General features: G+C 30.4%; 1 protein-coding gene across 1 annotated transcript in view; it reads right to left on the bottom strand.

The window, feature by feature from the left end:
• The window catches only part of LOC131849345 (dipeptidase 1-like), a 185,058-nt gene extending 177,356 nt beyond the window's left edge, over nt 1-7,702 (bottom strand). The window contains exon 1 of the mRNA XM_059199407.1: nt 7,635-7,702. Coding sequence (XP_059055390.1) covers nt 7,635-7,674 — 40 coding nt within the window. The 5' untranslated portion in view covers nt 7,675-7,702. The remainder of the gene's footprint in view (nt 1-7,634) is intronic.
• Between the last annotated feature and the right edge of the window lie 5,562 nt (nt 7,703-13,264).

Genomic DNA, 13,264 nt, shown 5'->3' with positions numbered 1-13,264 from the left:
TTTGCCGTCAAATGTTATTTTCTCTCTTCTCCTCGTAACGATGTTATCTTTTATTATTGTAATTTAAAAAAGTTAATATAGAATAAAGAAACACGCATGTATATATATACACAGCTATATAACCACAATATTTTTGTTTATTTTAAATATTGTGTGAAATATATTTAATTTCTTGAATATTTATTCAGTGACTTCGTTTTAAATTATAACAAAATAATTAAAAAACATGAGCAATAATTTCCTTAACATTTTCCTGTTTATTTATTTTTAGTATTTTGTCAATTTCCTTCAAATGAAAGTTAGTTTATAAATTTCATTAATCAGTTATAGGTGGGTATTTTTGGTTAAAATGTGGAGTTAAGTATTATATAAGTGTTACCCTTTATTTCTATGAAGGGTATATAATTGAAAGGAATTAGAGCCGAGTTATTTGTTAGTTCTACATATACCTATATATATCTTACTAATATTATAAATATTAAAGTTTGTAAGTAAGTACGTATTTTACTCTTTCACGCAAAAACTATTGAACTGAACGGATTTTAATGAATATTTATGCATGCATCATATATATGCATTAGAATAGTCTATAGGCTATATTTTATAATGATATGTAACACGTGAAACCGCGGGCACACCTAGTATATACATATATTATTTAAGTTTATCCTCTGACGTAGTGATGTTAATCCTCTGAAAATCATGTTAATTTGCTGTTAAATATTTATACTGAACAAATAAACAATGCAATGGCCCAATGCAACACTTCCATCAATTAAAACCATATTAATTATTTCAACGGAAATTTTAATTAATATGAGTGTGTCCTTTTACAAAATAAAGCTGTATGTATTTGTTTTTACAATCGGAATTAACATTTGTGGATAAAAATAATAGCATAGTTCAATATATCCAACAAATTATTGATGGTTTATATTGGGTATTGGTAAAAGCACTTACTTTACCAATACCCATTTACTTACTATGAATCTTGTACATGTTAATTCGTTTTGTATTTATTTCGCTATAAATGTGTATTATTTTGTATAAATAATAAAATGTATAACAAATTATATACAACCTACAATATTGTGTCAAATCGAATTCGAAGTCGAATCAATTATTTCTAAACCTACATACACATATATTATACAATATATAAAATTCTCGTATCATCTAAACTATTATCCATCTGACAGCCTCGGTGGTCTAGCGGTTTAGCATACCGTCTTACTTCAAATGGTCTCGAATTCGATGCCTCGCACGGTACAAACATTTGTATTCATGAGTATGTTTGTTTGTATCGGTCTGGCTGTTTTCTGTATATAATACATATGTATGTATTTACGAAAAAAAAAATAACTATGTATTTATCAGTTATCTAGTACCCATAATATAAGCTTTAGGTAGCTTAACTTGGGTCTAGATGGCGTTGTGTAAATTGTCCTGTGATTATTATTATTATATGTCTTGTGAACATTAGTATCAAGCTCTAATTCTTGAAGCCGTATATTTTATTGATTTGTTCTCGCTAATCTCAGCAACTATCAGGCCTAATTATAAGCATTTGATATGTCAATTCTTGTGATTATAGACTATTAAACACCCCTCACCCAAAATAATAACCAAGCAGACGAAAAAAAATGAACCCTAAACGAAAAGTAACGGTACTGGAGAATGATGGCTGTAATGCAATGGGTCGAGTAATGAGGGTGGCCGCCATTTCGTTAAAATACATGACGGGTGAAGTTGCGAAGTCTACCTAGTTTCATCATTTTCCGACATTTTGTAAATGTATCGAATAAATGTCATATGTATTGAAATTTCTGCATCTTATCATATATGCTATCGATCAATAATAATTTATCATTTGATGGGAAGTGATAAATGTATATAAATAAAATCTTATATGACACAAAGATATTGGTTTTAGATTTATAGTACGTAGCGAAAGATGGAATAATGTAAATAAGGCATCTCAGTGCAAGAAAAGTTTACTTTTGATCTGAGCAAGGAATTGAAAGTTTTAACAGATAATAATAATACGACTATAATCCTCGTAGGGATACAGAAATAATATATTGTCAACTGCTGATGTTATATGCAAAGCAATACTTAATGTGTCCAAATTTTCTTATATAAAATTTATTATAACGTGGCATGGGTTAGTCGGCGGTACCATCTCATTCGGTCTAGTTTAGTTTGTTATCGATGTTTTCCACATTAGAGAATTAGTTGAACATTTTAATTGAGATACAAAGTTTTGTATGTGTAAGCGACACGGCTACCCTGTCTTAAATATCTAAGATCGTGGGTTCGAATCTGATTACTTATATTAGTCTTCGACAAAAAATATTTGAGAAATTTCTATAATTTAGTGCTGGTTGGTAGTTTGTATTCACACGTTTCGCCTTGTAAAATGTAAACTTACAAGGATTGTTTAAAAGAGCAACACACAAGTTTCTTGCTTATTCTTCTTGTGATGAGACAGATTTCCGAATAAGCGGTAGATTTAAAAAAAATGTTTACCTACTCAAAAGTGCTTAAATTAAGTTTATTTGAATAAATGATTTTCTATTCTATTCTATTCTATTTCAGGCTGATTCTAAAAATAATAATAAATGAGCCAATGATTGATTGAATGAGAAAATGAAAGGATCGTTCGATTTTTTATGAATTCTTTTGTTAAGTGTATTTGGAGTGTGCTTCGGAGACCGTGGATACTTTTTCTGAGCGCTCATTAAATATAAATTAAGTTAAAGTAATATTAAAATTATCGTAAAATCAAGGCGGATTTTGACATGTCTTTTCAATTCCTTCTTTCCAAATATCTCCAAAATTGAAACACATTTTCTCACTTAACTATATATAAATTATTACAATTGTATTGTAAATTCCTCTGAGTACCGCATCTTAGTTAATAGTCATGAAAGTATGTGCAAATATTATACTAGCTGTCCCGGCAAACGTTCTTTTGCTATATAAATTTCAGTACTAATATTGCTATTAAAAAGAGAGTTTGGTGATTAGAGTGGCAAAAATTTAGGGTTTTATGTTTTTAATGCCACCTTATAAAAAAAAATTACGGGATGAGAACCGTTATTACTCAGAGATATGATAAATAGATGGTAGTCGATTATTGGCCCTACTGAATTTGCATATAAAATTTCATAAAAATCAGTCAAGTCGTTTCGGAGTAGTATGGTAACTAACATTGTGACACGAAAATTTTATATATAAGATTAGCTACTCGCCCCGGCTTCGCAGGAATATACATGGATTATATATATAAACCTTCCTCTTGAATCACTCTATCTATTAACAAAAAACGCTTCAAAATCCGTTGCGTAGTTTTAAAGATTTAAGCATACATAGGGACAGATAGCGACAGTGACTTTGTTCTATACTCTGTAATGATTATGTAAATTTTGCATTTTGCAAAAAAAGAGGACCTGGAAAATATTTTCGTCGATACTGAAAAACACTTAAAATGGCAATCTTTTAAATGTTTTTCAGTTTTTGGAACACTAAAAGCGACAGTCGATTAAAAGATGTCAAGTACGAAACGTACGTTTTTGCAATATACTAGCAGTGGAAAATAGAAAATGTTTTTCAGTCAAGTCAACTGTTAAATCGACTGTTACATTTTCCAGTAGACTGTAAACTTAATAGAGCTGAGAATGAACTACCTATGGTACGGTACAGCTATATCAACGAACTACACGAAGTTAGTTTAAGTATTTCATTAATTAACTAACTAACATTTCCTTAACGCATCTGAACTATTTATTTTGTTATTCAAGTAATAAAATTATAAAAGTTATAATGTAGATTTTTATTACTTTTTTATTTAATTTCATGTAAGTATCATGTAATGAGTATAAAATTTTATTTGTAGTTTGTATTGACACATATCATAACTTATATTTAAAAAACTAACAAGCTAAGTTTTTCTTATTCCTCTTATGAATTTAATACTTGACTCTAATGAAATTGGTGCTAGTTGGTTGTTTGTTTTCACACATTTAAACTTAAAAATGTAAAGTTACAACTAAATTATTCAAAAGAGCAACACGCAAGTCACTTGCTCATTCTTCAATGATAAAGCATTCCCAATGAGCGAAAAAATAAGTTATGACTATTCAAAAGTGCTTCAAGGTAAGTTCATTTGAATAAATAATTTTCTATTCTATTCTATTGTCGGCTGAATCTGTGAGCAGTAGAGTAAAAAAGTAATGAAAATTTTACTCCTAAAGTACTTGTAATAAGTATAATACAATGAAGGCTCTTTTACATGTCTTTAAAAGAGCTACAGGCAAGTTTGTTTTTAGATAAATTTGCATTCCACCGCTCGGTGGAATTAAAAACTGTCAGTTTATATGTTCTTAAAATTTTATATATATGTACATTATATACACATAGTATAGTATATTTTAATGTATAAATTATTTTTTTAATATTGGATCGCGACTGATTTTATTATAGCAAACAGGTATTCAAAGATCAAATACGAGTGTGTATATTATGAAGAGGTCTGGGTTTTCCTCATTTTATTACTTGTGTTAGAATTATGTACCTAGAAAACCAATCGATAAATGAACCAACTTAAAAACCTACTTTGGTTTTGATATCAATTGTCATTGACAATTCTAAATCGATTTTGATAATTTTTTTTTATTTTGAAAGCGATAGTGGCTGTTATGGCAAAGGATCTCTATTCATTATATTATATGTGAAGGCGTGGCATATTATTACCCAAGGTTATCTTTATGCGGTTGAATACACACTTATTATAATAATGGCTTAACTAAAAAATTAGATATTTTGGAAAGTCTACTTTATAATTGTGTTATTAAGTCTATTTTCAAAAATTTTTAATTTCTGAATTACACCAGTATTGTACTAGATATGCGACTTATTAACGCTCATATGTCATAAATAAACATATATGTCATTTGTATAAGCAGCGCGCGCAACTGATTATTGTCAATCCGTTGTCTCCTTATGAATTTAAATGAATAAACGTTTGCTCTGCAATTTTATTTTATAAATACATAAATATAATCCTGGTATAGCCTATAACTGATGACCCTGCTCTTGGACAAGAGCGTAAGAACATATTATTAATAATTTTGAAGAATAAAACAACATATAATATTAAAAATGTTGTCAATACATATGAACAACATTTCCTTGGAAGAAACAACATCTACCGTTCCATCCGAGCTATTCAGGTTCGGAATACGCGTTTCTCCATTCTGGCCAGTAGAGTCAGAGATATGGTTCGCGCAAGTAGAGGGATAGTTTGCAATTTAGAATATCACATCTATTATTTTGATTTAACAAAATTTTATTATGTTATTGGCCAACTGGACCACCAATTTTCAAAAAAATTTAAAGAAATGTATAAGCTGTTTATTAAATATAAATAAATATGACATTTAAATTTGTAAATATCACATTGTCACCATTCAAGGGGTAAAATAAAATAGCAGATAAAAGTTTTTATGGAAATTCGTCATATTTGAAGCTAGAACGATTAAGCTTTTTTCTTACGCTTTTTTGGGTCAGTTTATTTAATAAATACCTTACTAATATTATGAAAGTGAAAGTGACTCTGTCTGTCTGTCTTAAAAGCCAAAACTTCTGAACTGATTTAAATGAAATTTAAAGTCTAGATCTTGAGATAGGACATAGGTTACTTTTTAATGCTAAAAAGGGTTATAAGAGACTGAAAGAGGAATTTTTTAAAAGTTTAAGCTTCAATCCTATTTTTTTGCGTATTGATTAAATATAATTAACGAAAATGGGTTGTAAGGGTCAAAAGGGGAGTTAAAATGTTGTATGCATGTATTGTCATTTTTTAAAGCTAGAAACTTGAAACCCATTTTTTAGGCTGTTGAGAAAATATCAGTACCTACCGCCACAGGACTCAGCCATAAATGGTTACAGTATAGCGACATCTTATCATTGGTACATGATGACACTAATATAAGTAGCATTAAAAAAAACAAGAAAAAGGGTTATAAGGGGTTGAAAGGGGAGATGTAATGTATGTATGGTATGTATGGAAGTATCTTCATTTTAAAGATAGTAGTTTGAAACTTAGTTTTTGGCTGTTGATTGAATTGTATGGAATTATGTATGGAAATTTCATTTTTGAAGCTAGAACGATGAAACTTTTTTATTGGGTTAGATTATTAATATATATTTTTTATTATTTGCTCAAGGTCACTATTTTACGCGGACGAAGTCGCGGGTACAGCTAGTATATAAATATATTAAAAAACAATTTATATTAGGATAAATATTGTACAGACAATAATAGTAGTAATAGTTTTCATTACAGAATACGAAAACAATAAACTTTAAATAGTTAGTTAGTTAGTTTTAATATTAAAATAGTTTCTCAACACATATGTAAGTTTTAACGAAAAGTTTTGTACTAATTTGCGCTGGTGTAATCTAGGTCGAAGACAAAATTAAGTTAGACAAGATGGTGTCCAGAGGGGCTGGACTGCATTAACGATGACTTGATAGAATATATTGCTTGCAATGACCTAATAATTCTCATTAGTATAAGTCTTATACCGCACCCTTCACCCTTGTAAATAATGCTTACGTATACTTAGCGAAAAAAGAAATCCTTTTTATATTGATATACAATTTTATGAATATACTTCATGTTAATCACTTTGTATGCTTTTTTTAGATAAAAATCCATGTGCATCGTTGTGATATATAATCTATCTTCATACAAGTATTTTATTAAAATCTGATAAGGTAACAAATAAACAGATAGACATAATTCCGAATTCATAATATCAGTATGGATTTCAAATTATTTAGACATTTCAAAAGTTGTTTCACGGACTTCTTTTGGAAGAAAATTTTCAAATCGTTATGAAAATCCCGTTTATTAAAATCCGTTGCGTGACTTATTGTTAGAAATAAATGGAAAACCAGCCGAAAAATTCGACTTTGTGTTGTACTATCCAAAAATTAAATAAAACGAGAAATTAAAAATTGTAACATAATAATAATTATTATGTTTTTAAAAAAGTTTTTTTTACATAATATTTTTAAGCGCCTACCTATTTCTCAGTAAAATTTACTTTTTTTTCATATAGGCTGAGGCCATCAGACATATATGTAACACATTGTAAGATGAAGCCAAGTAACACGTTTTATACAGCCATAATAAAAGTTACGTCCATTAGCAACTCTGAAATTCAGCTACGTTTTACGAAGCGAGGTGTAAACATAAATTAAATGTTACCTCTATAATTATATCGTAATTAGTTATACCACTTGATTAAAGTGGGGACGTGGAAAATTACTGTTAACAAGAACCAATTATATTTTTTAATCCAACTTTGAACTTTGTTTACACAAGCACAGATTATAAATACCGACTGATAATTAATTAACTTAAAATTTGAATGAGATAAATTCGCCGAAAACGGTCTCAATTAAAAATAACCGTAATGTAAACAGCAATCACTGACGGTTGAAAGCGCGGGAAATTCAACGCTGAAAAAGTATTGTAAATAACAGGCCGAAAAATAAAATAAAAAAAAAATTTCCTGTAGAAAAAAAAATATTATTTCTTTTAATAAGTTTTAGTAACGTACCTTGATCGTTCGTGTAGACGCGATTCGTCGCGGGCGGCATGTGGTAGACGTCAGCACACACCGGTTGCGCGCGGATACTATCAACTGGCCCGTTTCGGCGGGATTCATGCGATATGGTGGTTCAGTGACGTGATTCTATCGATAAGAACCAAGCCAAGAGGTGAACTGTCGATAAAAAGTTTACAAATAAAAATAGAACAGATAGACCCTGTTTGTGATTACCTGTGTCAATGGCAGCTAGACTTGTTATGACGAAGGAGCTGTCCTATCATTACGTCTTACGCTATAATTCATTGTTACATAATTTTTATTTTTATTTAGAAAATACACTTGATATAAACATCAGAAATACAAAATATAATATAATTGATTTTTTTAATAACTAATGAAGAATAAACAATACTTCGTACAAAATATTAAATTACTAAGTAAAATTTAACGTACATTTTTGTGATAACAAAAAGGAAAATTGATAGAAAAGTTACAATCACTTCCGTGAAGTAACTGAAACGCGTGGTAGTAAATCTATGAATTCATGTAAAAAGTACGATATTTATTCAAACAAATTCCAGTGGTATTTGAGCAGAAGCGTATTAAACATTAAAACCATCAACCAACCAACCAACAACATTTGCGTTTCTAATATTAATAGGATACTACACAAAATAAATTTATCGTTCAAATAAATTGGCAATTTGTTTTTCTAAAAGGAAATTTAATCTGTATAACATTAATGGCAAAGACTTACTACTAATAATAATACTAATTACTTAGACATCATATTTTGCTACTTTATTATCCGTTTATAAATATGGTATATAATATACTATTATTGTACCTCATAGCAAAAGAACCACAATATGAACATATGGTTATTACATAACATATCTATAAAAACTACTTTTCTATAATTTCATTGTCATTTCCAGTTATATGAATTGCTATTAAACAATTGATGCAATCGGAAATCTGTATTGTAAAACAGTAATCAGTACAGACGAGCGAGTTTCGATAGTAACCATAAGCGAAGACGTATAAAGTTAGTTGAATATGTCTGCCCATTCTGAACCATCTACCCGTCGCTATTCAATTTAGCGAGAGTATGGAAATGCAATATCGGCAATGCAATATTATGCCAATAAAAGGTATTAAGATATGTATATATCATCATTGTTTTACCTTCATTATTTATGGTGTGCGCAGTATATCATCTTTGACCAGTCCCTATCAGACCCGTATACTAACCTTTTATAATGCATATGTATATATCAAGTATATACTTAGGTATATATACACCTATACCTACCTATCTGCATAATTATATGCCTAAGTATACACTCAAATTAGTAGTAAAAGGATTAGTACTAGTTATAGAACTCTATTTAAATTAGACCATATTAGAGTTGATTTTATTAGATTTACACCAAGTCACATGCCACACGGTACTTCCCTCCCTCTTCTACGGTGACATAATAACTCAAATATTAGAAAAATCCCCGCCATCGAAAATAATAGTGTAGGTAACTATGACGCGGTGAAGTTCATATCACCTACAATTTATAATTATTTATATTCAAACATAACGAAATTTATCATTTTTACCTTGAGTATTAAAAAAATAGATCGGAATGTCAAATTAGTACTTCAGAATAGTAACGCATGCAGGATACCATGTGCTGTCTATGTATAGTATATAAGCGAGGGTTGCCACATACATCTTATGTCCCGTCAAATTATGTTGACATTCAACTTACATAAAATAAATCCTTCAACAGAGTCCTCGAATCACGCAAAAATGAATTGTACACACGATATAAATAGGGATTCAAATAAAATGACTTTAAGGTCTTAAAATATAAGAATAATTCTAGAAGTAATAACAGTTTTGTACATCGTCCAAAGTAGAGAATCTCATATAAAATTACCAATATTTTGATTCAATTAATTACATGATTTATTAAAGTCAATTCTTTATTATAGGGAGCAAAATAAATGTCGATCTAGTCATTTTTAATTCTAGCGAGACTATCAAACAGTTATTTGTTATGTAAATTTTATCAGTTAAGTTATTCATTTCAATTAAAAATAATTGTTTATCAATTTAATAAGTGAATGTAGTGACCTAGTGATAATGTAATAAACTTTGTGAATTAGTCCAAATTTTTGAGTTTGTACTCAATGAGTTCACAGACAACTACATAAACTCTTCCAATAAAAAATAATATACGTTCCCTATGTCATTTTTTTATTCAAATGTACAACGAAATATGGCCTTCTTAATAGTTGGGATCTGTATCTGTAATTACATTCGGAAAATATTTTTTTTGAAATATATTATTTAACAAAAATCGTACAAAAATATCGACTAGATTCCAGCACAACTCGGTAATAGCAAAACAAATTTTTGAGTCGTGACACCCGAAACATCGACAATGCCATCCCTAAAGACAACGCATGCGTATAAGCAGCCCTCCAACGATTGCCGGGCAGACTTCCCACGTTGATTGATTCACGAACTTGTGCGCAGGTTAACTCACCCGAGGCACGTGCCTTAAGTAACGCAATTCCAACCTTGTAAGATCTACCCACCCCTTCTTCAACTTTCCAAAATACTCCAACGAGCGGGCCTATGCCAAATATCAACAGGCCATCGTACGTTGGTTGGTTTTATCTGGGCACTTGGTGAGTGCGCGCGTCATTTGTTTTGAAAATGGAATCGTAACGCGCCGCACGACGTAAGTTTCGCAGAGTTCCAAACTACTCAGTTTGTTTTTACTTTTTTTTTATTTCAACTTTTTTCCATTAAGGTCAGTCATTAGTGGCAGTTCGTAACTTTTTTATTACTTCTATAAAAAAGACCCATTCGCGGCCGAGGTTTTAATTAAGAAAGGAGTGTATGAGAAAATTGCTGGTTGCGACATGAGGAAAGGTCTATTATTTTCGCAGCGCATGCGAGCCTTTTGTAGATTTTCTGGTAGAAATATTTTTATAAACACGAAAAGTATACAAAATGATAACCCCTCGGAAAATGATTACCGTCGCCTTTATTTTTGGGTAACACAAAAATTGTTATCATATTACGCTCTTGGTAACCATGTGTTGCCGTTCTAAAGGAATAAAATGTTATACCTCCGCAATTTGTCATTTCACTCACATATCACATCCTTCAAAAATATACTCCTATACAATATTATCGACATTCGATGTTTATTTGTGGGTATCAGTGTCCGGCAAAAATTCGGGGATACGAAAGTATTAAAAGTTTGGCGCGTATGAAAAAGGTTTTTCGCCATTGGTGACCGAAAATTTCACGCGTTCATTCAACGATGCCTTGTACGGCTACACTGCCTGTTGTCTAACTAAACACAAATCCAGTTGGATTTTTATTTTTGTTCAGTGGTCAGTTCTCTTTTATCTAGTGATTTCATTACTTTTAAATGTAACGGCATTTGTGCACGTTTGTAATGGATAAACTGAAAAATATGATTTTCAATATTTTAAAATTCAATTTTAATTTTATTAATTTGAAACCAACGGCAATACAATTTCAAGTTACAATAATGTATGAGGATATATTGAAACCCTAATTATAGGTTTAATATAATTATCATATAGTAACTTATAATGATTTGCACAAAAAGAATTAAACATGAACTGAATGTATAAAATTTATACCTATTTATATCTCTGGATTGAAAAAATATTACTGTAAAGAAATGGAAAATTAGAGGAGTTATCACAGTTTTTACAATTTTACATTAGCAAAGATTTTTTTTTCATGAGTATGATTGTTTTATTTACATAACTTAATTGTACAACTAAGATATGATTATTAAAGATATAAAGATAAATTATTCCAGAGTAAGCTATATATTATATACTACACAAAATTCACAGCTGTACCTATAACTACCGGGCGTAACCGATGCAGGTCACTAGTTATTAAAATATTATGTATATAGTTCATAATGTTTATGACCTAATGCTAATATTAGGTAATCCATCAATGTTATGACGATGAATGAATATTATGACGGCCTTCAAACAAACAGAACAAACACTAGAGGTTATAGGAAAATTGTAATATAACAGTGAAAACGGCAATCAATGGACAAACAGAATAAATTTAAATCGATGGTACGAAAACGTATACAATTCATAATTTATTATTTAATTTTGGGAGACAACCGTGTCCGTTTAATATATTATTACGATATAATGTTTTTTTAATAGATGATAGTGGAATGGTACTCTTACCTACGCTGGTGGGGCAATGATGGAGTATAATAAGCATCGTGATAGAGACCACTACGACAGTTTAATCAGAAATTAATCAAAATGACTTCTAGGTTCTCCATTGCTAACAATGATCAATAAACCAAACGCCATCCGCAATTCCTGGTGAATTAGCCATGATACGCTAACTGACCTGACCTCATGCTCATTCTATCATCCTCCACTGGTGCCATACCAGCGTATACTGTTAGTACAGGTGGGTGCACCTATACATTATAAAAAAACCCCTCACTGGGATTTTTCTGTTGTTTTCTCTCTATATCTACCATGAACATTAGTGATTAAATGTTAATTATCTCATAGTACAATTAGGAAGACAAAAGTAAATAACTAAAAGTTTGGCTAGTATCAAAAACTGTTTAGTCTATAGCGGCTGAAAAATCCCGCGTACATTCAATGATCTTGTGCACGATTGCTCTCAGAAATAGCTAAAAGCCGATTTATATTGTGAAATGTCACCGGAACGTGGTAAAAAGTTTACGCATATTTTTAAATGCCTGTTTCTAGAATAACGTAGAAAGAAATATATTGTTTTGAAAATGTTTCGACTAAGTACAAAACCGACCTAGATCGATCTCTAAACATGGACGCATAATCTAAAGAATCACAATTTCTGTTAGTATTATTTAGGATATTGCTGACAACTTCTCTACCATTTTTTTATAAACTTTGTATTGTTGATATCTGATTTTTGTATGGCATTTTTGACTGCTTCTTAACTGTGAGCCCTTTTGGGAAATATATACATACATTTATAACAATTAATCTGCTTTTTAATAAAATAGTCGTTATATTCCCACTCAAGTCATATTTATTACATAATAATGAGAATTCATCATTGTGTAATAATACAAACAGAAGCTGTGAATTGAATGAAATAATAGTGCATTGAAATGTAGTACAAAGGATGCGCTTATTGCTATAACGCGCTTAACAACAGGCGTCCTTATTGCAAAAATAAATCTCTTACAGACAGCCTGGAAACAGCTAGTTGAGAGTGTTACTGTGTGATATTGCAATTTGCTTTGAATAGGCCGAGGTGACTGTCCACAGTGACAGCTGGTGTCCCCATTTGCTGACAATCACCATGTCAGTTCCACTTGTGGATAATTCCTATTGAATCCGTTGCGATCAGCTAATTGGCATGATTGGCTTCATCCTCATCCAATCTTGCACTTTGCCTTACATTGTTGCAGTCGAGTGCATCATACCTATAATAGACACCAGTTGCTGGGCGGTGATTCCAATTGAAACAATTTATTCGAATTTTAAATTTAAATCCTATTATAGTTATTGGTTTAAGTATACGAAATAAATATTGAAAGTGGACTTTA

The sequence above is a fragment of the Achroia grisella genome, unplaced genomic scaffold, assembly GCF_030625045.1.
Source record: "Achroia grisella isolate CSIRO2021 unplaced genomic scaffold, CSIRO_AGI_Agris_v1 utg640, whole genome shotgun sequence".
NCBI classification, from domain to species: domain Eukaryota; kingdom Metazoa; phylum Arthropoda; class Insecta; order Lepidoptera; family Pyralidae; genus Achroia; species Achroia grisella.
This window is presented reverse-complemented; position numbering and strand designations above follow the sequence as displayed.